The sequence below is a fragment of the Hemibagrus wyckioides genome, linkage group LG13 (assembly GCF_019097595.1).
Source record: "Hemibagrus wyckioides isolate EC202008001 linkage group LG13, SWU_Hwy_1.0, whole genome shotgun sequence".
NCBI lineage: Eukaryota > Metazoa > Chordata > Actinopteri > Siluriformes > Bagridae > Hemibagrus > Hemibagrus wyckioides.
The window spans coordinates 24,853,837-24,881,236 of NC_080722.1; the positions used below are offsets into that span (position 1 = coordinate 24,853,837).

Consider the following 27,400-nt stretch of genomic DNA (forward strand, 5'->3'; position numbering starts at 1 on the left):
AGGTACTGACCACTGCAGACCGGGAACACCCCACAAGAGCTGCAGTTTTGGAGATGCTCTGATCCAGTGGTCTAGACATCACAATTTGGTCTTTCATCAAACTCAAAGCTCACATCCTTACACTTGTCCATTTTTCCTGCTTCTAACATCAACTTTTCACTTGCTGCCTAATATATCCCACCCACTAACAGGTGCCATGATGAGGAGATCATCAGTCTTATTCACTTCACCTCTCACTGCTCATGATGTTATACCTGACCAGTGTGTGTGTGTATATATATATATATATAGTCCAGCCAGTATTATTAGTCAGTTTTAAGGCTGTTTAATGTGTCCTTGTGTTGTAGTTTTTAAGGAATAATTCACACCACTGCTTTTTCTCTTCGTATCTAATTCGTATTTTTCTTCACCATGTTTATTTTCAGCTCTTTTCTCTTCTGTAGCATTTCTCATCTGATTTCTGAGTGTAGGTTTGATATGATAAAAGTACTGAAGATGTTCACACAGGCGCCAGGCAAGCAGTCACATTCGATACGCCCTCCACACACACACACACACTCACGCGCGCGCGCACACGCACACACACACACACACACCGCCTGCACACAGTACGCGTCGTGCACTGAGCTGAACTCTTATAATTTTTATTCTTCCAACGAAATTTTGCGGAAAAAGTGAAGGCATGCTACCTGTCAGTGTGTTGTGTTTGTGCAAAGAAGCTTGCTCCATGCTCACTATAGGTAAGACTTTTATTATCGAACATTTCATTTACACCCTTTGAAGCCAAATCCATTCATGTAGAGTGTGTGTGTGTGTGTGTGTGTGTGTGTGTGTGATAAATAAACAGAGAGTTGTCTCCTTTTGGGAAGCTGTTAATGTTTACCTCACCATAAAACCATAATATTGTTGAAGATCATAATCATAATGCAGGGATCACAGATAAACAGCAATAATTTATGGAAAGGAATTATAAAAAAGATAATGAAATGACAACACTTTTAGTTTAGTTTAATTTTCTCTACCGTGTTTTCACATTTTTGGCATATGTGACATGCCACACCTGGAAACACCTTGGTGTGACATCATCACCCACACAGACACTGTTGGGTAAATCACTGATGACATGTAATCTAATGACAAATGACTTTATAGTATATATTCATTGTATTTATATGTATAACCTTCTCCTTGATTTGGTTTCGTCTGCTTTGTGTAGCAAACGATTTCACGGGCTTGATTGGTCTTTTAATCCAAGTACAAAAAAAGCAACTTTATTTAAAATAAATAAATAAATTAATTAATTAATTAATAAATAACAGTGATTATTAGGAAAAAATTCCTAATCAGCATTTTTTTAACAATCAGCTTCAAAGCAGATGTCTGAATAATTCGCATAACATTTAAAGATACCGATATTACCATCATGGAAATATATCCACTTTTATTACATTTTTGTTTTGTTGATAAAGCAAAAATATTTGCACAGGAGCTTAGTGTACAGTCATGTTAGAACAGTGCTTTTGTGGGAACCAGAGGTTGGTGTACATGGCACATCGTGCAGACAGCTGAACTCTTTCCTGTTCTGTGGGTTGTGACTTCATTTCCTTTCGGTAAAATGTCTCTGCTTGCTTCCTGCAAGTGATACCTTGTGATATGTGAATATTTCACTTATTTCATGTAGTGCTAATATATAAAGTGTTAACAGCAAGGATCTACTGGTGTAATAGATTTCTGGTAGCATATATATTTGTTTACCAGTAGATATATGAGTCATGAGCTTTTACTGTGGTATACACTCAGTTTCAGTATTTGATCATATGTAAACACTTCCTAAAAAAAAGAGGTGTTTGTCATAAAATATATCTAAGCTGAAAATGAGTACTTCCTGACTAGACTGAGTTTGTGTGAGGAGAACCAGCTCTTCATGTTTGCAGGTGATTCAGGTCTGTTGTTAAGGCTTAGTGCATCACATAGCCGGCCTCGCCCTTTTGCTCACTGCACTTGAAATAGATCCGGCAGAAGTAGGGTTTTTGTTCCTCTTGTCTATCCACATTCCTCTTTTCTAAAAGAACATGAGGTTTTTTTGGAAAGGTTGATAAACACGTTGAAGAATTTATTAGGACCAAAATATTTCAAACTATATGAATAGTTTGATTGATTTGATGATCCCAAAAAAAGAAAGTCTTGGTCTATTTTCATTTCAGTTCATGATTTGGATTGAAATTCATTCAAATATCTTTTTGTCTCTTTTAAACATTTGTCTTTCTGACCTCCAGCTGCAATGATTGTCCAGTGTGAGCTTTGACCCTGTGGACGCTGAGAGCTACGAAACCATGTCACTCCCACAGCTGGTGCTAGTGAACTTTCAGTTCGAATACCAGACACGTGATGGCCGGCAAGTGTCCATCAAACCCAACGAACGCTATGTGCTGGTGGCCAAGACCAATGACTACTGGTGGCACGTACGCAAAGACGAGGCGACCAAGCCGTTCTTTATCCCGGCTCAATATGTCACGGTGTTACCCTCTGGAAATGAGACTACTCGACCTTCAAGTGGACAGGATACTCTAAATTATGGAGTTCAGGATACAACATATTCTGACCCAGTGCCTCCCGTGTCTCTGGAGGTGTCCATTAAAGACCAAATCCCGACGTTTCTCATTCCAAGTGATCAGTACCAAAACAAATCCTTTGACAATGAGCCTTGGGAGGCTAAAACAGAACCGGTGATTGATCCTTGCAATTCGTATAAAGAAGCGATTCAGGTGGATATTAGCCAAGATGGTTCAACAAATTCTTTTCCTCACATCCCTACCTCTACCTTGCAAAAAACAGTAACAGAGATTCAGTCAAATGAAAATCCTAGTCCTACTGACCTCAGCGAGGATATTCAGATGCTCATACGGGCCGGCTGGGACCCAAAAATATGGGAGCTTAAGGAAGACCATATATATGATTCGGTGTCTAAGGATAATAAAGACCATGAGAGGAAAGTGGAGGTAGACTCAGCGCTGGTCTCTCCAGATTTTACTTCCTCAATGTCCCCTCCATTTTCTCCTGGATCTCCCTTTGACATACCACCTCCACTCTCTGAGAAGGTACAGTCCATCTTTATCTTTATCTTTATTCATCACCATGAGGATTGATTGCAGTTATATATTATGTTCTGTTCAGGTCAGAGTGATTCCTGCTCTAAACTGCAAAACAAGTATTTGTCTCATTAAAAAAACTGTTCTTGTACAGATATTATACTCAAGTAAATTTTGTACTGTGAATTTTGATGAAGGTATTTGCATTGGAACACATTTCTGTTTCTAAAGGATGGCCTGTGTGAGTGAAACACAATCAGTCCATTCACAAAGTGTTTGTCATATGCTTGACCACTGTGAGGCGCTGTATATCAACTAAATTTAAAAAGTAGAGCTGATGCTGAGGTGTCAGGATGTACAAGGTAACTTGTAACTAAGGTATCCTCAGGTTAAAGCCTGGGACTGTGCACTGGCTTTAGAATTATGTACATTGCATAACATTGTGAGCAGTGACAGGTGAAGTGAATAAGACTGAGTATCTCCTCATCATGGCACCTGTTAGTGGGTGGGATATATTAGGAAGCAAGTGAACATTTTGTCCTCAAAGTTGATGTTAGAAGCAGGAAAAATGGACAAGTGTAAGGATTTGAGCTTTGAGTTTGACTAAGGACCAAATTGTGATGGCTAGACCACTGGATCAGAGCATCTCCAAAACTGCAGCTCTTGTGGGGTGTTCCCAGTCTGCAGTGGTCAGTATCTATCAAAAGTGGTCCAAGGAAGGAACAGTGGTGACCCGGCAACAGGGTCATGAGCGGCCAAGGCTCACTGATGCACGTGGGGAGCGAAGGCTGACCCGTGTGATCCGATCCAACAGACGAGCTACTGTTGCTCAGATTGCTGAAGAAGTTAATGCTGGTTCTGATAGAAAGGGGTCAGAATACACAGTGCAGGACGGGTCAGGGCTGTTCTGGCAGCACCAACACAATATTTGACAGGTGGTCATAATGTTATGCCTGATTAGTGTATGTGAAATTGTGTAATTCTCTTCATCACACAACAGCAGATTCCTAAAGTGACCTGTGACTGTATTATCAAGTGATAATGTGTTGTGTTAAAAAAATAAAATATTTATTATTACTTTATTATCATTATTTTATTTGTTAAGATTCCATATAGTTCCATGGTAGATCATTTACAACACAAATACGATTTTTAGATTGTGTGTGTGTGTCTGTGTGTGTGTGTGTGTGCATTCAGTTAACTTCCCTTTCTGTAAACATTAGAGTTCACTGATTTATTACCAAGTGGTCAGTCAGTAAAGCCTTCATCACCATGGTGTAATGTGCCAAGTGATCTGCATGTGAATGAGATGCATGTCTTGGTTGCTCTATTGCTATGGGGCACCCAAAGAAACAGGCCCTTAAGCAGACTCTTGTGCTTTTTAACTACAAAAAAATGTTGTTTTGTATTAACAATGTATTAACAGATATTTTGACACTGGCTTTTGTGAAATGACCAGCTGAGGGTGTTTGGATAAATTCACATAATCTGATCAGGCGTGTCAAAAACACCTGGACAAGCCATGTCAGTTATTCCACTAGAGGGCAAAATAGATTAATAAACCATGTCTAAACTAACTTATTAACAAAATGCACTAAGTCATATTTTTCATTAGCAAACCGTGTTATATTTTATCCTAATAAAGTTCAGTGTAATAACTAATAATCTGTTTTTGTGGGTAATTGATATCCTCATCATCAGAATTGAACACATCTAAGAGGATTTGTTAATCTTCTAAACTGATTTCTTCACCCAGTCTATTTGACTATGGTGAAGCAACTGACCCAAATTGACCACAGTGTTTCCATCAGATTTATTGTTTATTTATCTCTATGATGTGGTCAAATCTACTACAAATAACTCAGTGTATAAGAGTGAAGCTGTTGTTTTGTTTTTTTCCTCTTCCTGGATGGAGTTACACAGTCCACACAGTCCAGCTGCTTTTTTTTGTGCCAAGGCGCTGAAAGGGTTAAGTTGAAGCGCTCCGAGTGCGTAAACACTCCCTACGGACCAGCTTCCCAAACCCGACTACCTGTTTTCCACACATCATCATCATCTTGCTCTAAGCTCGCTCGTAGTTTCAGGAGGATTTAATCAGAAGGACATTGTTCTTCTGAAGGCTCTTGACCGGGGAATAAACACACACCTGTTGCACGGTAGGTTGCGGCACTGTCTCTGGTGTAGAGGATGTAGGAAATCCAGGTGAATCAGGAAGCGCCTTTAGCCTTTATCTGCTTCCTCTTTTTTCCAGCTCCTGAAACACCAGAGGTTTTGATGTCAGCAAAGTAAGTTCTCCTTTTGCGTTTTAATGACTTTTCGCGGATAATCTACGTTTCTGAAAATGCGCATCCTAAAAGGGACGTAAAAGTAGCAGGTAGCCATGGCGACCGTGTATATATATATATATATATATATATATATTATAGATAGATAGATAATATTTTGTACAGAAGTACACAGTATGCGGTGCAATTTCTATTAATGCCAGTTAATAACAATTTTGTGACGTAAGAAATTCTCAGCGGTTAATTTATTAATTAATATTTTAATACAATTCATTAGTTTTCAGCACAACTCTGTTCTCACACGTCCATGTAGATGAATAAACAGAAGTGAGGAAGCGAATCTCACTCCACAGTGAACCAGAGCTCTTTTGGAAAGAACTAAAGGCCCCTTTGGAAGTCTGCCACCGAAGTTCTGGTCTCCATGGCGATCAGAGGTCCAAGTATGGCCCAGCCGAGGTGCAGCAGGCTACAGGCCAACTTATGCTAATTTGGGCTCTAGCTGCTTACTGCACCACCGGAGCTTGACTTATGACTGTGGTTGTCTTTTGTGTGTGAGAGTGCATTGGTTGGGACTGTTGTTGACATAATATTTCTCTATGACCTAATGTACACAGATATCTGTGACTGCATCTTTGTGTGTGATCATGTCCCATGAGTCCATGGGAAGGGGTACACAAAGAGTTTGGTTCATGGAAAGATACGACAAAAAAAAAAACTTCAGACTGGGTAAAAACTTTCATTCTATTGATTTGTCTATACTCCGGTTTCCTTCCACAGTCCAAACTCATGTACATTAGGTTGATTAGTTATTCTAAATTGCCCATAGGAGTGAGTGTGAGTGTGTGTGGTTGTCTGTCCCTGTGATGGACTGGTGACCTGTCCAGGGTGTACCCCTGCCTTTCCCCCAGTGTGTGCTGGGATAGGCTCCAGCAGATCCCCGTGACCCTAATTAGGAATAAAGTGGGTATAGAAAATGGATAGATGGATGGAAGATTTTTCTATTAATGCCAGTGTGGTTTCTGTGTACTTTTTGTAATAGAGCAGCTTGTGTATATACTGTAGAGCACAAACGATGCACTGTATAGCTGATGGCACTGTTCATCTTTTACATTTTACAATTTACTAAGATAATTACTCCAATTATATTTCCAAATCTGTGAACAGTATTATTCCTATATTATATTAGGAGTCGCTTGGACTCGGATCTGACAACGCCGCACACGTTAAGTTGCTTCTTATAAACGGAGAAGCTTCACCTTCTGCTTAGAAATCAGGCATGTGGTAAATATAGAAGGGTTCTTTCATCAAGAGAACACGTATGTGATGTCTCATCTTGTGGGTCAGAGGTCTGTGTGTAACTGTATGGTTTGTGAAATGGAATGGTGTGATTAAGGGAGTTGCCAATAACACTGTTGACCTGATTACAAAACGCTCAGGAATACTTTCGTAGCTGCAACACTTCAGCTTTTCTGAGAGTCGACTTTGTTTTGTAACGTGGCTGCGATTGTAACATCCAGGAATATGATTCTGACCATTAACTGCTGACCTTCGGTGTCACATCAAAGCTATTTTTATTACTGTTTAATGAAGAAAGAAAAAAAACCTGGGTATGACCCTATATGCGGTCATAACAAATAAACATAATAAAGACTACAGACATTCATGCAGCGGATTCGGGTTTCACTAGGTGGAATCGACTTGTCGTGTTTGCTTCACAGAGCTGTCTCAGTGCAAGCACATCTGTAGCTTCTGTATTGTGGAGCGTTACAAATGCAGCAGAACTGCTCAGACCAGTTGCGTGTGTGTGTGTGTGTGTGTGTGTGGTTTGTGCACATGGGGAGGTTTAGCTTCTGCTTACACATTAGGTAATTTATGTAAATAATAGGCATTTCTGTGCAAAGGACTTTCAATGTCAATTCCATTTTAATGGATTCATTCAACAACCCTGCTGCTATTGTTCCATACTGTTATTAACATAAGTACAGTTTGTAGTTCGTGATCATTAAGTTTCCCCTAGAATAATCTGCTCTGACATATTATCTGTTTTGTGGCCTAGCATTTTGTACCACCCTGCATTTAAGCTCCTCAGCCTTCTGCCCAGGAAACATCAAAGCAACAGGCAACAATTTGGTTTGCATGTAAATGTCACATGGAGCCTGGAGTACAGAGAGCACAGCGAAAAGGAAGAGAAGAACCAAGAAGAATCTGAGCAAAACGGTTTGTCTCTCCCAGTCTGTGCTTGGTTAATATGTGATGTTGGGTTTAGTTCACATGTGTTTTATTACAGTGACAACAGTATCAATGGTATAGATTAGCGTAGACAAAGAAATGTGAAGAATATGTGCACTTTAAGGTCTAATTGTTGTGCTTTTTCTATATGTTTCATCCATAAGGTTCTTTAGTCGTGTCATAATGACTCCTTGGCGTTTGCTTATTGTCTGATTTTTGTTTAGATCAGACGAAACTTTCTATAAACGCTGTTAAAATCAGGTATATCCCATAAAACCCTGATGTTATGGCTTGAGCGTTTGTCCATCCACCATGACCTGAAACATGGAACATCACTGAGTGTTGTAATGATCATCACATTAAATGTGTCATTCGCCCGGCTTCAGCCTTTAATCACCACCCTTTATGACTTGTGTGTCAATGGGTAATGTAACGAGCTGTCAAATCCCCACTATGAGCAACGATCATATAAACATACAGTGTGCTACGTCGTTACTGTACGTCTTAATCACGTTATTTCAGATGAAGTAGCTCACGTCGTTGAGCTCAACAAACGAACACAACAAATCTATATTTATCTGCAGGTGTCAGCTGACTGAGGTGGATTGTCAGCATTTCTATTAAAGGGGATTTCTCTAAGCCAACATCAGTAAAAAAAAAAGGCAGCATTGATGAAAGTCTGGTTAATCTGTTATCATGTAAAATCTCTGGCTTTTAATTCGGATTCTTTGTCTTAATCTTCGTTATGGAAAATGCGTTCGTTCAGGTCTAGTTTCGATTAAAACCAAAATTAGGTTGTGTCTCTTGAGTCTGTGTCAATGTGCTTTTAAGTAACATCCGTTTTTGGTTCCTGTGTGCTCACTTCCTTGTTTCAAATGGTACTTGGTGGGGTTTGCGATGAACCACCCTGCCTGTCCTGCAAGGCCCTGCCATTCAAAACAGTTTGTGATGTCAGATGGGGTACAAATATTTTACATATTTTCACGAGGGCTCTACTGTATTCACTGCAGTCCTTCCTGATTTGTATTTCAGGAAATTTTCAGGATGTTTAGGATGGATATTAACCTGCAGGAGATTGGTTTCTGTTCAGCTTTGAAACTTCAGATCATGATATCGAGGTATTTCGACCAGAAATCTTAGATGAACGTGCCATATTTCCGTCCCCTGCCCGAGGAGAGTGCGTGGTTGATAATCAGACTCTTTCTATCTGTAGCATTCCCAGGCATCGCTGTATAACCGATACTACGGCGCTGCCTAGACTGCTACAGTGCACTAAACCAGACCATCAGTGAGTTAATCCAGATTCCAGGCCACGCTTGATGATATAACGTTAAGGGGGAGAGGGAAGTTTGGCCTCAATAGTGCTTCTGTGCGAGAAAGAGAGACTGTGCATGTGTGTGTGTGGTGTGATCGGGTCCTTGTCTGCCTTGTCAGGCGCTGTTCCATTGAAAGAAGTAATTTGATTAAGTAAGCAGTTGTATGCTTTCTCAGTTTGTCCTCCACAATGTCTCTCATTCATTTCTATCATCTTCCTCGTCTCCGCTAGACGGACGGACTAGCATGAAGATTCTTGGTCATATTCTGTATTTCTCAGCTGCTTTCTATTAACTTAGGTCACATTTTATGGGACATCCTAACCTTTGCCTTTTAAAGTATAGTAAATCAAATAAATATATATGTTTCCTTGAAAAAAAAAAACATCGGTTCACTCACTGGTCACTTTATTAGGCAGCATAAACGCGTGAGAGACTTTCAGTTCGTTTTCACATTGAAAAAAAGGCTATTTTGAGTATTTTAGAAAGTGATGATCTAGAATTTCGATTCACTTCTGTCTTTAGATTGAATGTTTCCCAAGACGAAAAGAGTCTTGGTGAAATCCAGTTTTATGGGTGGAAACAATTTACTGGTGTCAAATCCAACGAGGTGTACGTGTGTGTGTGTGTGTTCACACAATAATGTCCACGTTCTCTAGGTTAAATACTTTCAATTATAGTACATCGTGTGCTACTGCCGTTTTAAGACGAGACGCCTCTCGAGGGCTCTGGCTTCATTAAGCAGATCTCTCCTGAGGTTCGACTGACTGTTTTAAAAATGTACTCATTACATTTATTCAGATCTGGATGAATAAATATGACTTGCTTGAGCAAACTAACCTAACTACTGATGGAAAAGTCAGTAATCTGACCATTTTTTAAAATCGCAGGACAGGCCGAATCCTTGTGCTGCCTTAGGAAGCATATTTGCTTAAGTGAATATGCAAGGGAAAGTGTTCAGTTGACTGGTATCACAAGCGCTGCACTCTATAGAAGTGAGGTCATGTAGGTTTAGGTTGTCAAGCTGAAAATTTGAATAACAAACTACACCTACACCAGGAAGCCTGATTGTTTTTAACCCCCCAGCCAGCTACTACACGCTGCCTCAACCACAGGGTGAGGAAAATACACGATTTTTAAAATGGACCAGACGTGTCTGGCATGCGTCTGAGTTTTATCATAGAGTGCGAAGAACAACATGCGGCGGGGGCATCAACATCGACGCCTCAGCTAGTGAGAGGAAAACGTAGGCAGAAGTCAGAGTCTAAAATTATCAGGGTAAATATGCTCAAAGTAGAAGTGTGAAAAGGAAGTTATGAGAAGGAACTCAAGAGTTGAGGATTGAATAAATGTGCAGTAGTAAAATCAGTTACCAAGATTTCTGTGGCTCTTGATATCATTTTAGCATCGTCTGTCTGGTGGAAACCTTCTGCATTTCAGAGGAAGTGTGTGTGCATGTGTTGTTTGGTTAGTTTGAGGGGTGGGGGTGAGTAAAGTAAAGTAAAGTTAAGAAGCACACACACACACACACGCTCACTCGCGTCCTTGAAAAAAAAAATCTCTAGCCACACCCACACAGTTGTTTCACCCTCACTGCAACTGAAAGGAAACTGTTTAGCAACGTACACTCTTTATCCTGTGTATTGTTCTAGCTAGCACACACTCAATCACACATATGAACCGCTCACTTTTTCTATACACACATTATTAGCTGCTTTTTATTTTCAGTGCATTTGGCAGGACACCCTTAACCAAAAGAGACTTACACTGGCAGGGGTGGTGGCTTAATTGGTTAATGCTCTGGGGTTATTCAAGCCTCAGCACTGCCAAGATACCACCTTTGGGCCCTTGATCAAGGCCCTTAACCCCCCCACCCTTGCTCTAGGGGTAATGCATCATTGCTGGCCCTGTTCTCTGACCCCAACCCACCAAGGATGTGATATAAGAAGGAAGAATTTCACTGTGCAATAATGTATGATGTAACTTACCTCATTTATACACCTGAGGGTTAAGAGCCTTGCGCAAGGGCCCAGGAGGGGCAATTTGGTGGGCCCGGGGTTCAAGCTACTAAGCTACTATCCCAGCTCAGTCTCTTTCCTACTAATCAGAACTATTTATTATTCATACACGAGTATCATGTTAGTCTCTTAATATTTTCTTTTTATGACCTTGTCGAATTTTACAATGTCCAAATGTGATTTTGTTTTGTTTTTTCCGATTCAAATATTTTATGTAAATTTTATACGATTATTTTTAATATGGAGCATGTCACAGATATTGTTGGCAGTTATGTAAAACAGATGAAAGTTATCGGTGTAAATTTTAATTTCAAGTTTCTGAGATGAGGAAACAGACACGAGGAAGGTGTATCTGGATAGTCTGTAGTGGTTTTAGAAACGAACCCATTGACTTCTGCTGGGTCTGTGCGAGAGTACGTGAGAGAATGCAACAGTAAACTGAATTTGCATCTCTGAAGGCAAGCTTTCTTTCTTCACACTCTCCTCCGACACTTTCTTAAGCCCTGAGAGGAGGAGAAGAGAGTGTAATGAAATGAATCATCCCATTCTCTCTTTCAGTATTTTCCTTCAGTATGATTATACGATCGTTTCATCCGTTCAGCTTTAGTTTGCAAAAGTACACCCTGCTCTCTCTACCCGTCCCATCCCGTCTCTCTCTCTCTCTCTCTCTCTCGCTCTGTTTCTGTCTCACTCTCTCAATAGCACACTACTCCCCCCTCCCCCACTAGCACAGAGCAAGCACTTCTCTTTTCCTCTGTCCACAAAACACTGAGCACGCAGCTTCCTGAAGATGCTGCTGTTTTCATTTGGATGTTGATTATTACGCTAGGTTAGGTAGCAATAAGGTTATCTACCACCATGAAAGTTCACTCTTGACATTTTGGAGCTTCCTGATCAGAACCATGATGGATTATTACTCCAAGGTTCGGCTCAGCTGCCGGCCCAAAACGGCCATCTCTCTGCATCCCCAGGTAAGCTCGGGGCTTTATCCCGGGATGATGACCTGTTTTGATAATGTATGATCTTATGACTCTAATTATGTCTTGGATGTTTAGTACGAGTAAAACTGCAAATGGCGCCATTGGAGTGAAGCTTAGCGGAGATTTTGTTGGGGTTTTGAAAGCAGGTAGAAGTTTTCATAAAACCGCCCGTAAACACACACCTCAAGCCAGACAAGTTCCATCGTGATTTTAGCATCATCTCTGCTCTAATAACACAGTTTGAGCGTAATTTTTAGCGTAACTTTTTCGACATATTAATGCTTTTTAGAAGCTACTCTGCACTCTTCCTGTTAGAAACCTCGTGGCAGGTGTAGCGTGCCAAAGTGTGTGTTCACTGCATGGTGTGAAGAAATTAGATGTTCGTGTTCTTCATAGAATGCTTGGGTGTGTTACACCAAATGTGTGTGTGTGTCATTATCAAGCCAACAGTGAAGGGATATCATCTACTATTCCTCTGTTTGGCCTTCCAGTAGATCTCTGTGTCCAGTCAGTTATCTTCTGTCTGTTCCATTCATCTCGTTCTTGCTCGTTCATTGCTCCGTCTCTTCATATATCTTTCTCTTTAACTCACTTCTTTAGCCTACTTCTAAAGTGACATATGCAGGGTATATCCGTGTCTCTGTTGGCTCAACACATTCAGCTCATCTAATTTTATCCTCAAAAAGGTGGCATGCATTCTGGGAATTGCATATCTCCCTTAAGAACTTGTTTTCTCTCTCTCTCTCTCTCTCTCTCTCTCTCTCTCTCTCTTTTGTTCCTCCTCTGTCACACAACCATATCTTAGGCATATTTTGCTGTAAGATATCAGGCAATGATTTTGATTTAATTTGTTTGTATAGCGCTTTTAACAATGGACATCAATGTCTCAAAGCAGATGTACAGAAACACAGAATAAAAATAGCAGAGTTTAAAATTAAGTTATTATTTATCCCTAATGAGAAGCCTGAGGTGACGGTGGTGAGGAAAAACTCTCTGAGATGATATGAGGAAGAAACCTTGACAGGAACCCGGCTCAGAAGGGAACCTCATCCTCATTTGAGTGACACTGGACAGTGATACTGGACAGTCCTGCAACAGTTTATATTCACATGCAGTTGTGCAACCAGGAGCTCCTGAGGAACTGACAGGTCAGCATAGTTTCTGAGTTCATTAGCACCAATTCCTTCCTGCCGAATGCTGACCGATGCAACCCCAGTTCAATACGGATGGTACAGGAGAACTTGGCGAAGAAGTTCGCTTTCCAAATAATGATGTTACTCAAAATGGCAGTCTCACAGCCTGTAAGTGATGTGTTACTGAGTAAATGGCACACAGACACAATGCTGTTAAGTAGGTGAGATGCACTAAAGTGAGATTCGACAGTATTTTACAGAAATAAGCAGTAGGGTTTCCTCCCTCAAAGCTTAATAGCTGCAGTAGTCTTTATTTTTTTCTCGAATGTCTTGATCAGGTATTGTTATGGACCCTGGACATCCCGTTAAAGCTCACAGCCCTGCATCAGTCTGCAAACACTGTAAAAGAAGAGTTTTATGTAATATATAATATTTTGTGTGTATGGTTTGGGTTTGTGATTAAGTGTAATAATGCTCAGTGGAGTTTATCCTGGAGCGATGGTCTGTGATGGACTCCAACAGATAATAAATGAAATGTCTCTGTAAATGTAAGTTAAGTTTAATGGCAGTAATAAATGAAGGAATTCCACATGAATATCTCGTATCATTAAGCTTCAATATAACAATGTATAAGCTTTTCTCTTTTCTTATTATGCTTTTGAACTATTTGTTAACTCTTTTTCTTTCTTTCTTTCTTTCTTTCTTTCTTTCTTTTTTCTTTCTTTCTTTCTTTCTTTCTTTCTTTCTTTCTTTCTTTCTTTCTTTCTTTCTGTTTGTCCTTCTCTCTGTCTTCCTTTCAATCTGTCTGTCCATCTCTCTGTCTTTCTTTCAATCTGTGTGCCCTTCTCTCTGTCTTTCTTTCAATCTGTCTGTCCATCTCTCTGTCTTTCTTTCAATCTGTCTGTCCATCTCTCTGTCTTTCTTTCAATCTGTCTGTCCATTTCTCTGTCTTTCTTTCAATCTGTCTGTCCATCTCTCTGTCTTTCTTTCAATTTGTCTGTCCATCTCTGTCTTTCTTTCAATCTGTCTGTCCTTCTCTCTGTCTTTCTTTCAATCTGTCTGTCCATCTCTCTGTCTTTCTTTCAATCTGTCTGTCCATCACTCTGTCTTCCTTTCAATCTGTCTGTCCATCTCTCTGTCTTTCTTTCAATCTGTCTGTCCATCTCTCTGTCTTTCTTTCAATCTGTCTGTCCATTTCTCTGTCTTTCTTTCAATCTGTCTGTCCATCTCTCTGTCTTTCTTTCAATCTGTCTGTCCATCTCTCTGTCTTTCTTTCAATCTGTCTGTCCATTTCTCTGTCTTTCTTTCAATCTGTCTGTCCATCTCTCTGTCTTTCTTTCAATTTGTCTGTCCATCTCTCTGTCTTTCTTTCAATCTGTCTGTCCTTCTCTCTGTCTTTCTTTCAATCTGTCTGTCCATCTCTCTGTCTTTCTTTCAATCTGTCTGTCCATCTCTCTGTCTTTCTTTCAATCTGTCTGTCCATCTCTCTGTCTTTCTTTCAATCTGTCTGTCCATCTCTCTGTCTTCCTTTCAATCTGTCTGCCCTTCTCTCTGTCTTTCTTTCAATCTGTCTGTCCATCTCTCTGTCTTCCTTTCAATCTGTCTGTCCATCTCTCTGTCTTTCTTTCAATCTGTCTGTCCATCTCTCTGTCTTCCTTTCAATCTGTCTGTCCATCTCTCTGTCTTTCTTTCAATCTGTCTGCCCTTCTCTCTGTCTTTCTTTCAATCTGTCTGTCCATCTCTCTGTCTTTCTTTCAATCTGTCTGTCCATCTCTCTGTCTTTCTTTCAATCTGTCTGTCCATCTCTCTGTCTTTCTTTCAATCTGTCTGTCCATCTCTCTGTCTTTCTTTCAATCTGTCTGTCCATCTCTCTGTCTTTCTTTCAATCTGTCTGCCCTTCTCTCTGTCTTTCTTTCAATCTGTCTGTCCATCTCTCTGTCTTCCTTTCAATCTGTCTGTCCATCTCTCTGTCTTTATTTCAATCTGTCTGCCCTTCTCTCTGTCTTTCTTTCAATCTGTCTGTCCATCTCTCTGTCTTTCTTTCAATTTGTCTGTCCATCTCTCTGTCTTTCTTTCAATTTGTCTGTCCATCTCTCTGTCTTTCTTTCAATCTGTCTGTCCATCTCTCTGTCTTCCTTTTAATCTGTCTGTCCATCTCTCTGTCTTCCTTTTAATCTGTCTGTCCATCTCTCTGTCTTCCTTTCAATCTGTCTGTCCATCTCTCTGTCTTTCTTTCAATCTGTCTGCCCTTCTCTCTGTCTTTCTTTCAATCTGTCTGTCCATCTCTCTGTCTTTCTTTCAATCTGTCTGCCCTTCTCTCTGTCTTTCTTTCAATCTGTCTGTCCATCTCTCTGTCTTCCTTTCAATCTGTCTATCCATCTCTCTGTCTTTCTTTCAATCTGTCTGTCCATCTCTCTGTCTTTCTTTCAATCTGTCTGTCCATCTCTCTGTCTTTCTTTCAATCTGTCTGCCCTTCTCTCTGTCTTTCTTTCAATCTGTCCATCCTTCTCTCTGTTTTTCTGTCTTTCAGAAACGCCTCATCAAAAGAGGTGTGACTTTCCAGAAATCTCTCTTTGGGATACAGGTGGGCTGAAGACCATGTCAGTCTAAGCGTCTAAACATTGGTTTTGAGTCATGGGTGATGTTTAATCCTCAGTTTCTTGCACTACAACAAGGTGTATATTTCCAAGATGTTCATTTTCAGCTAATCAAACCGGCCAATATGACAGAGCTTTAGGTATTGGTCCAATATTGATTTATTGATATGTAATTTGAATTATGGCACGATGCTGTTAAGACAGTGTGTGAGATTCACTATGAGCGTGAACAGAAATAGCTGTGGGCTTTGGGGGTAGCAACTTTTTATATATACTACTCAGGTTTCAGCCTTTAGAAAGCTTAATGACAGTTTGTCTAGCTGACACGTTGTCTAGCTGGTGGCTTTTCGTTTTTCTTGATCTGTTTAAAGCCTGCGATACACTAGTCTTAATACACGTCTGCGAGTTCATCAACGTAAACGTGTAAAAATACATGCAGAAGTTGGCAAGTTGCATCACTGCAGTTTCATCTGGTGCTAATCAACTTGATTTATCAACTTGATTGTATGTTTTATATTGATGAAAAGATGGAACAAAATCGTAGAAATTAAGCCTAAAGGTGTTGAGATGTTTTTTATTATTCCTTATTGCACTAATGAATCTAAAATAGATCTGATGACGCAGTATAAATACATGTTTATTCAGACATTGCGGTCATTTGCAGGTACTTGAGAAAAACACGTGATGTTTTCTAAGTGTATAAATAAATCTGTGGGTAGAATTATGCAAAAATTCAGTACAGTGTTTCAGGCATCTGCGCTGGTTCCAAAACCCTCTACTCGCATGGGAACAAGTGTGTTTTTTCATTCATCTCTTGCTGTTGTGTAAAAACTTCCAAAATGTACATTGAACATACGTTCCCTGGGAAATTTCCTCCCTGTTTCCTGAGAATTTTTTGTTATGACTTTCCAGGAAAAATCCTTAACACCAAGTTGTTGCTGTGTAAAAAAGTACACTAAACTATCGGAAGATGCCCTGCATGTGTTGGTGTACACTATGGTTTAGTCTTTTCTTTTGTTCTATCTGTGGCTTACGTGGCTGTCTCTGAACCGGAGTGATTAGGTTGCAGTGGTTGTATTCTCAGTGTGTTTTATTTCCTCTGTCTACAGGAAGAGATTTTTTTAGCACAGAGCATCTGACTAAACAAATGTTGTTACCTCAAACCTTGAAGCTTCTTTGTATTTGTGTTCCTGCTGTGTCAGTTACATGAGCACTTTACTTGTCCTAAACAGAGACATACACTATATTGCCAAAAGTTTTGGGACGCCTGCCTTTACATGCACATGAATGTAATATGGAGTTGTCCCGCCCTTTGCAGCTATAACAGCTTCAACTCTTCTGGGAAGGCTTTCCACAAGGTTTAGGAGTGTGTTTATGGGAATTTTTGACCATTCATCTAGAAGAGTATTTGTGAGGTCAGACACTGATGTTGGACGAGAAGGTCTGGCTCTCAGTCTCCGCTCTAATTCATCCAAAAGGTGTTCTATGGGGTTGAGGTCAGGACTCTGTGTAGGCCAGTCAAGTTCCTCCACACCAAACTCACTCATCCATGTCTTTATGGACCTTGCTTTGTGCACTGGTGTGCAGTGATGTTGGAACAGGAAGGGGTCATCCCCAAACTGTTCCCACAAAGGGGTGTCCCAAAACTTTTGGCAATATAGTGTAAACACAAAATGAATATATATATGATCTAGATTTTTATTTATCGATTCATTTCTATCCAGGTTGAGGATGAAGATCTGTCGGCCGTGTACGTAAACTTGCCCAGGGTCCGTCAAAGCATCGGCAGCTTGCCCTCCGCTTCTGCTTGGGGTGTTTCAGACCCTTCTGGACTCCACAACACTCTCCTTCTAGGCTCCAGGGGATGGGAGGTCCACACTGACGAGGAAAGTGGAAAAGAGTACTACTATCATCCCAGTACAGGTCAAAGCACTTGGGATTACCCTCTTAGCTCCTCAATGGGGTCTGACGTGGGAGCTAAGGATCTTCCTGTCTCCCCGACACCATCCCTGTCCCCAGCATGTTCACCCACAGATGGAGGAAAATGGACATCAGACTGGCAGAAGGTGCTGGATGAGAAGACTGGAAGACACTACTTTTTTAACCCCGTCTCTGGACAGAGTTCCTGGGACCCACCGGATGGTCTGCTGACTCCACCTTTATCGGGAAACAGTCTGCAGGAAGGGGCACCGGTATTAAAAACACACACAGAAACTTCCACTGTACATGCAGCCTGTAGTTTTCAGTTCATATATAAGCTCCTGGAAGGTAAAATAAGGGTGTGAAGCTTCATGCTAGATATCAAAACATGATCAAGCTTGATTAAAAACACTGTGAGTTACTGCTAAAATAGGGGGGAAAACGTTTTAGATCTTTTAGAGTACACAGAGTGATGTCTGCATGTAGACAAATATCTAAGATTTCATCTCAATCTGAGGGAAGATTTAGGCTTATAATAAAACTCAGTCTATCACAGTCTAATCTTCACACGTTTACCTTCCATCCAACTTTAGCCTCCCCTCCCTGAGGAAGACTACCCTCATGAAGAAGATATTCCACCACCTCTGGGGACGGAGGATGCTTTATCCTTTGCCGGTTCTTCAGAATACTCATTGGCTCACGTGAAAAAAGCGCTCATTCCCAGAGCGTGTCTAGACCACAGTGCTCCTGCAGGCTGGACGCTCAACGTTGACCCTGATGGAGTCTGGATCTTCACCAACAATCATACCCAAGAGCAGGTAAGTGCTAGTTTAGACTTTTATTACAGAATATAACCATTTCTGAGTTACATCTTTTCACAGTTTTTATAATTGGGATGTTTGTCTGGACAGTGGATCAAGTCTCTGGATGACCGGGGACAGACATATTACTACCTGAAAGATGGATCCAAGTCTGAGTGGAACTTACCTGAAGTAAGTGAAACCTACTCTCTGATTAATGAATGTTTTTTTTATTCCTATTTATTTTTTTAATCTGCTTCAGAAAAGATTCCCACTTCTTGCTTCTACACATATGTAGACCCCTGTTCACCTGGATGACACAGACGTTTCTGGGAACACAAAAACAGATCACTTTAACATGAAAATGTTGTTGTTGTCCTTCAGCTGCTCTGTACTAGGGGTCAGAACAACAGATTATCCGATCCGCGTATTTCAGATTTTGCCCTTCCTGACGCAACCCTCCCACTTTATCCAGGCTTGAGAGTTAACCCCTCAGTGTCTGGGTTTATTCCCTGCCTGTGGAGTCGAAGAGAGAACGGGATCCTGCAGCTGGATCTTTAACATCATGATATAATACCCTGGAACTATTTTAACAGTGACTTTTTCCCAAACTCTTGGGTGAAGCTTCAGGAATGAGCTTCACCCAGGAGAGTTTTCCTAAACCTCCCCAAAAAAAGGCTGATCTCCTCACTACTTCTCCTCAGTTTTAAAGCAATTTAAAACTACCCAATAAAATTTTCGGTGCAGAAAAATATATCAATACATGGGCTTTAATATGTACTTACATGTATTTGTCCCGTATTTCATTCATTAGCCTTTTCCTGAAATTGTTTTTAGGTCAGAAAATAGCTAAAACGCAGCCTGGTGAATAAAGCAAGATAAATCTAGATAAGCGGATTAAATCCAGATAGTGAATTAAGTGTATGAATTAGTAAAATACACCAAATGTAGCTAGTGGTCAGTCAGTTGGCTGGAAACAACATTGCAAACCTGAGTAACAATAAACATTCCACACAGAAAAAAATATAAATCCGAATTATTCATTAGATTCTTACAAAAACGTTAGAGAATAAATACATTTCTATTACACAGAAAAAGGCTTTAACTTCCATCGGTGCATCAGATACCTTAGCGCTGTATGTATGTGTGTGTGTGTGTGTGTGTGTGTATGTGTGTGTGTATGGTGCACTGTGATAGACTGGTGTCTCATCTGGGGTGTGTGCTTTGAATCCAGTGGTTCCAGTATAAGGTATAAGCTCTGGATCCAGCTTCACCCTGACTGGGATTAAGCTGCTATTAAAGCTGGATGAATCATTATAGATCAGACTCTCTCTCTCTCTCTCCTTTTTCTCCCTCCCCCCTCCCTCTTCCTCCCTCTCTCTCTCTTTCTCTCTCTCTCTCTCTTCGCTCTGATTGGCTGCTGGCTCTCACCTGACTTCTTTAATACCTAACTGTGGTACTTGATGAAGTTCGATAGATCTGAGATGTGTACAAACTTCCAACCAGTTCTGACCTGCACTAACTGTCCATGACTATTTTCATGATATTATATTATACTTTTATATTCTATTTCTTTTGCCTTTAAAATGAGAGAGAAGTTAATGAAAGACTCTCTTTTCTTTCATTTCAGCTCTCTGCTGGTTTGCGACAGTGCACAGTGGGAAATGGTGGGACTGTGGGGCAGGATGGACTTGGATCAGTGAGAACCTGGAGGAATAGCACAGGATCTCAAGACGAGGTTCACACACACACACACACACACACGCACACACACTTAAGTGCTGCTGCAGCCCATGCAGTGAAGTATATTATCCCTTGGAGCATGATGCATAATAATATGAATAAAATTCACTCATCTTCAGAATTGCTTTATCATCACTTCATAGACTTACATGTGTGATTTATGAGCCGTCCATCAAATTCCAATGCAGCTTGTCCCACCAGGGGACGATGTTGGACCCCTGATTTGTCGGTGCTTTCAGAAAAAAGATCAGAACCCTTTCATTTTATTTATTTTGACATCATATAGGCTTCCTGTGAGATTCCATAAATCATTCATTCATCTTCAATAGCTTCTGTATCCTGGTCAGGGTCATGGAGACTCTGGGTTAGGAACACAGCAGGACTATGACATGGATGGTGCGTCCATCCCAGGTCACCATGCGCAAGCTAATCTATAAGAATATTATTCTATAAGAACTAGAAATAAAACTAAATAATCCACTCATTATTTTTTGCTGTATTATATTATGTTCCGAAATCGATGATTTAGAGTAATTCATAATAATTCAGTATCCTAGATCTGTGTGTGTCAGGGTGGAGGAAGACGGGGTAGAATTTAAGCCGAGCCACGGGTTCATGTTTATTTAATCTGAGCTTTTCAGCACTCTTAACAAAAAAGTACAACAACAGGAAATGTAGTTTTTGCTTGGTCATGATCAAGTTCACAATCCTGTTGGGGCTGAAAAGTAATGCCATAACAACAGAATTTATTTGTTTTGGGTTTTTTTTCATTTCTGAAACAAAATCTTTGACCATAAAGTAAAAGTGCTACGCAGGATGTCCATCTTTTTTATGTGATTACCTGAAACAAGAATAAGAAAATAATATTTATCACTAAGATTTTGTTTGATTTTAACATGTTTGTCATGGTTAGATATTTTCCTACTATATTTTCCATCATCTAAGATACAGTTGAATGATACATACATATATAAATATTTATTACATATTTTCTTAATTTCAGTAACACTGGTTGTAAAAAAAAATAAACAATTTGATGGAGACGTAAATGGCTTTTTCTCCCTGACAGAAATTTCCCTTAAATCATCGGAGGAACGCTTCAGACAGTGATATGTTCGGCGCTCCAGAAACGATGCATAATGTAAGTCTCTGATTCGTCCACTCATACGTCCACTTCGTTAATGTTCCATGTTAGTAGAAATTTATCCGGTCTGCTTCATGGTGTTATAGATATGTAGTAAAGGGAACATTTTAATCCTTAGCAGCAGGCTGTCATAGAATTACAGGCTTATACTATAACCATAACACATACATACAGTGGCAACCAGAACTAATGGTACCTGTTATGAAAATGAGCAAAAATGTATTAATATATACACTGATTGGATGTAAGATTCTGGGTGGGATATATTAGGCAGCAAGTCAACATTTTGTCCTCAAAGTTGATGTTAGAAGCAGGAAAAATGGACAAGCGTAAGGATTTGAGCGAGTTTGACCAAAAGGGCCAAATTGTGATGGCTAGACCACTGGATCAGGGCATCTCCAAAACTGCAGCTCTTGTGGGGTGTTCCCGGTCTGCAGTGGTCAGTATCTATCAAAAGTGGTGCAAGAAAGGAACAGTGGTGAATCCGATCCAACAGACGAGCTACTGTTGCACAAATTGCTGAAGAAGTTAATGCTGGTTCTGATAGAAAGGTGTTCGAATACACAGTGCAGGATGTATCAGGGCTGTTTTGGCAGCAAAAGAGGGACCAACACAGTATTAGGCAGGTGGTCATAATGTTATGTGTATTTAAGCAATATTGTACGACATGTGCACTAGTGTTGTAGTGACTATCAGCATGGCAGGGATTCAGCCATAAGCACAAGGCTGTAAAGAAATCAGATTTTTTTTATATGAAAATAAGTGTGAATTGTCTTGCATTCAATAATCTTAAATGCAGGTCTGTTAATTAAAAATATTTACATATTAAAGATTTTCATTACACTTAGCTTCAAACAGTTTTTTTTTTAGATTTGAAGCAGGAAGCTGTACGTGATATTAGTGCACTTCACAGCGCCATCTACAGGCCAGTAGAGACATGGCTCATTGAAGGAAGGTGAAAGCCAACTTCAGTCTAGATAACGTTTACGTTTAAACTGCTGATAAACAGGATGGAAGATGGACACTTATATAATCATGAAATACATGAAACTAAAAAAAATCAGTAGCTACTTATTATTATTATTATATTATTTTGGTCAGCTTTTTAATACAACTACAATACAGTGGATCTGAGTGACAGGAGGAAGTTGTGATGGCTAGAAAACTGGACAGAGCATTTCCAAATATCCATTATGTGAGGAGCAAAGACTAGGTCATCTTATAGAAGCCTTTATTTGTCACATATACATTACAGCACAGTGAAATTCTTTCTCTGAAGATCCCAACTTTGGAAGTTGGGGTCAGAGCACAGGGTCAGCCATGGAGCAGTGAGGGTTAAGGGCCTTAACCACTTGAGTCACTAAATCTTGTTCGCCACCTGGGAATCGAACCCACGTCCCAAGAATGGGAATCTTGCATGATATGGGGATGTGATATCTTAGTGGTTAAGGTGTTGGACTACTGATTGAATCCCAGGCCCACCAGGCTGCCAATGCTAGGCCCCTTAGCAAGACCCTTAACCCTTAATTGCTCAGTTGTATAAAAATGTTATTAAAATATGTAAAAAATGTAAATATTACTACACCAGTGGTGCTGTAAAGGTCATGACAGTGTGACCTTGCATGCATAGCAATTCCCACTGTCCAAGCAAAATAGGCCATAGGTCAGGCAGTGCCTAGCAGTGGATAGTTTTGATTCATCAGCCTCTGGATTATGGACCCAACATGCTTCAGCTGCACCATGCTACTAACCATCTACCAATCCCACCGAAGAACTACAGTAGCAAAAATTGCTTAAAATGTTCATATGGTCGAAAGGTGCCATCTGGTGGCGCCCTGATGCACTGCAGACATTGTTCAGGAATGGTTTTAGGGAGTTCACTTGGACTCCAATCTCCCAACAACAGGGGCAGTGGTGGCTCAAGTGGTGAAAGGTCTGAGTTGTTCATCAGAAGGTCGGGGTTCAAGTCCCAGCACTGCCAAGGTGCCACTGTTGGGCTTTAACCCTCTCTGCTCCAGTGGTGCTGCATCATAGCTGCCTCTGTGCTCTGACCCCATCTTCCTCAGCTGGGATATAGAAAGAAAAGAATTTCAATGTGCTGTAATGTGGTGATAATAAAGGCTTCTTCCTAAGATCCGATCGAGTGTCTTTGGGATGTGCTGGACACAAATAAATCCGACCCACGGACGCTTCACCTTGACCTCGCAACCTACAGCAGTCAAAGGATCTGCTGCTAACATCTTGGTGTCAGATACCTTGTGGAGTTCATGCCTCAGAGGGTTAGAGCTGGTTGGGCAGCAAATGGGAGATAAGATGAGACAAAATAAGATAGAACTTTATTAATTCCAAAGGAAATTCTTTTTGCCAGAGTCTGCTTCAGATTACACAAGAGCTACACAATATTAGACCGGTAGTTTTAATGTTATGGCTGATCGGTGTATATTCTGTGTTATTTACTGATGGAACTCTTGTCATAATTTGCAAAATCTGTATCCATATTAAGTAAGGCTGGTGAAGGACACAGCCACACTGTGTACTAATAACTGGAGAGTAAATTTATGCTAAGATGAGAATTGTGGCATAAATAAAATTGACATAAGCAACTGATTACACACAAGCAGTCTGCAGGTTCCTGTGCTGCCTCTTGAAAACCATCATATACTCTGAAACCCATATCCTTTATTCCCATTTCTAGGTTTCAAATTTGGAGAAAGCTGGAATCCTTAACAAAACCAAGATATCTGAGAATGGGAAAAAAGTACGGTAAGGACAAAGGATTGTTTTTGCCTCGATTTGCCGTGATTTATAAGGGATATTAACAAATAAAGGTAGAAAAGGGTTTCAGGATTTCGTTTAACATAACTTGCTCGTCATTATCGTTTCCACAGAAAGAACTGGGCTCAGTCATGGACGGTTCTTCACGGAGGGGTTCTAATATTCCACAAGGATCCAAAGTCCAACCCGACAGGAGCATCGGTACGCGCTTCATAATAAGCTCTCATGACTCGATGCCACTGAATGCGATTTTAACCAAGAGCTTACGAATAAATTTCTGTATCACAGAGCAAGACCAATCAGATCGTTCCAGAATTCACTGTGGAATTAAAAGGAGCGACAATCGGATGGGCCGCAAAGGAGAAGTCCAGCAAAAAAAATGTGTTGGAGGTATAGAAACGAGGCCAACTCATATACTCCTGGTGTATATTGTTCTGGATGATTGGGGTTCAAATGTTCCTTTTCGTTTTGTTTAGCTAAAAAGTCGAGCTGGAGCAGAATTCCTGATCCAGTACGACACTGACAGCATCATCACCGACTGGCATAAAGTAATAACAGACACCATACGGCAACTTGTAAGTCCGATTAATATCCATAATCAACGTCCAAACAATCTGATTCTGTTTATAGATAATTAATAGAGGTTTTAGTAATACTAAAATGTATTTATTTCTCTCTGGCTCAGGACATGGAGCAGCATCACTCAGATGATGACGAGGAAACCAGTGAAAAGTCTTCTAACACGGAAAAGGAGGACAAATCATACGCGGACAAACGACGGCTAAGCAATGGTAATATGGGGCAGAGATATCACACTTTAGCGGACAATGAAGTGAATTCTTAACCCAGAAAGGGGTTTTTATATCTGGCCTACACTGGGTCAGTAAGAGGTAGGTTTGCAGCTGTCATTTGAAGACGGTCAGTGACTCGGCTGTTCGGACATCTAGGGGAAGTTCATTCCACCACCTCTGTGCCAGGACAGAGAGTGCTCTATCAGGTTGAGGTCAGGACTCTGTGCAGGCCAGTCAAGTTCCTCCACACCAAACTCACTCATCCATGTCTTTATGGACCTTGCTTTGGTCACTGGTGTGCAGTCATGTTGGAACAGGAAGGGGTCATCCCCAAACTGTTCCCACAAAGAGCATGAAATTGTCCAAAATGTCTTGGTATGAAGCTGAAGCATTAAGAGTTCCTTTCACTGCAACTAAGGGGCTAAAGCCAACCCCTGAAAAACAACACCTGAACTCAATGATTTGGAGGGGTGTCCCAATACTTTTGGCAATGTAGTTTACTGTCTTAATTTCCTAAAGAAGAGTCTACTAGGCTGAACTGTAATAGTCATCATTAAAATCAAAAGATTTCAAGTAAAACTGCTATCATAAAGCATCGTATACATATTTTTGTCAGAAAACTTTTTTTTTGTATATGGTATTTTGTATTTGGTTTCAGGATAGTAAAAAAATAAAAGCCCAAGTAAACCTTTCTACCTTTTGTCTACCTTGTTTGTCTGTTAGCAGGTCGGCAGCTTTCTACTACTTCCGCGTCCGAGTCAGACCAGAAGAAGGTCCGCAACAAGCTCCGGAAGTTTCTCCTCAAGAGGCCTACTTTGCAGTCAGTCAAGGAAAAAGGCTATATTAGAGAAAACGTCTTCGGCTGTCATCTGCAAAATCTGTGTGATCAGGAGAGGAGTACCGTGCCTAGCTTCGTGATGAAGTGCATCCGGATGGTGGAGAAAAAAGGTATGCTGTGTTTATACGTGTACTAGATCACAATTTAATTCACTTTTATTACATTTAACTGGTGATATATTCAGGGCAGAACATTGGCTTAGTGCTTGTTGCCTCTGTGAAAAGGTCCTGGGTTTGAATCCCGGGGTCAAACAGGCAGGGGCCTTTCTGTGTGGAGTTTGCATGTTCTCCCCATGCCTGTGTGGGTTTACTCCAGGTACTCCGGTTTCCTCCCACAGTCCAAAAACATGTACATTAGGTGGATTGGTCATTCTAAATTGCTCCAGCAGATCCCCTTGACCCTAATTAGGATTAAGGCGGGTATAGACAATGGATGGATGGATGGTGATTATTTTTTTTCTCCCAGGTTTGGGGGTGGATGGAATCTACAGAGTTAGTGGGAACTTAGCTGTGATTCAGAAGCTACGTTTCAAGGCTGATCACGGTAAGATCTCTGCATTGTAATGCTTGTCAGCCTTCTCTTCCTTCAACAAGTCATATTCATATTTTTTTTAATGTACACCAACAGAGGATCTAGATCTGGAGGAGGGTCACTGGGACATCCATGTCATTACAGGAGCCTTGAAGCTCTTTTTCAGGGAATTACAAGAGCCCTTGTTCCCTTACAGTCACTTCAACAGCTTTGTCCAGGGCATCAGTAAGTACCTTCATACAAACATGGCAGAATTTACACTGTTAACGTTCATTGAAGGCTTAACGTTTTTTATTTTGCTGTAGAAATTCCAGACTACAACAGCAGGGTGTCCTATATACGTGATCTGGTGAAATCTTTACCACCATACAACCATGACACAATGGAGGCTCTCTTTAGTCATTTAAGGAGGTCAGTATTATTATTATTATTATTATTATTATTAATTTACAGCCTTCACAGTGTTCTGTTTGTTTTATGTTACAGAGGGAGTAAAAGTAGCCCACATGATTTGATCATTTCTGGCCAGTTTCTGTAATCAAAATCTTCCTGATTCACTTCCTGTGTCTCTCTCTGTTTTTTCTTTCAGAGTTATCGAGCATGGAGATGAGAACAGGATGACTTTGCAGAACGTGGCCATTGTCTTCGGTCCAACGTTGCTCAGGCCCGAAATGGAGTCGGCCAACATAACGGCATACATGGTCTTCCAGAATCAGATCATCGAGTTCATCCTGAGTGAATTCGAAACAATCTTTCATATGTGACCTGAACACCTAAAAAAGGCTCAACGTTAAATTATTTGAGAGGAATATTACGAAATATTTGAACAAAGAAAAAGGAAAAAAGTAAATTAAGGGTCAGCTGTTGTTATAAGATTTCTTGCTGTGAGCCATGTTAGTATTTTGGGCATAGTATTTCATATTTAGTTCTCTCGATCAGATTAGATGGAAGTGCCCGTATATATATATATATATATATATATATATATATATATATATATATATATATATATAGTCATAATAACTTGAATTATATTCTGTACATGAGATGTTGGCCCTGAGTCATTTGGTGTAAGGAAATATAGCTCTCAAGACATAATGTGAAATACTAGAAAATGTGCAAAAGGCAATGGAAAAATGAAACAGCTCTTCTCAGACATAATCAATAAAGCATGTATTGCATAGATCTAATATGTCGTTTGCATAATTTCGGTA

General features: G+C 40.3%; 1 protein-coding gene across 1 annotated transcript; it reads left to right on the forward strand.

Moving 5' to 3' along the window:
• The first annotated feature begins 578 nt into the window (after positions 1–578).
• On the forward strand, positions 579–27,200 carry arhgap27 (Rho GTPase activating protein 27). The gene is made up of 17 exons (XM_058406632.1): positions 579–740; positions 2,277–3,098; positions 17,369–17,836; positions 18,158–18,382; positions 18,476–18,556; positions 19,995–20,102; positions 21,177–21,248; positions 23,947–24,014; positions 24,140–24,227; positions 24,315–24,416; positions 24,503–24,601; positions 24,712–24,817; positions 25,541–25,765; positions 26,121–26,198; positions 26,283–26,411; positions 26,492–26,597; positions 26,776–27,200. Exons 2-17 carry the CDS (start codon positions 2,334–2,336, stop codon positions 26,948–26,950), a joined length of 2,895 nt encoding a protein of 964 aa, XP_058262615.1. The 5' UTR covers positions 579–740; positions 2,277–2,333; the 3' UTR covers positions 26,951–27,200.
• Positions 27,201–27,400: the final 200 nt, after the last annotated feature.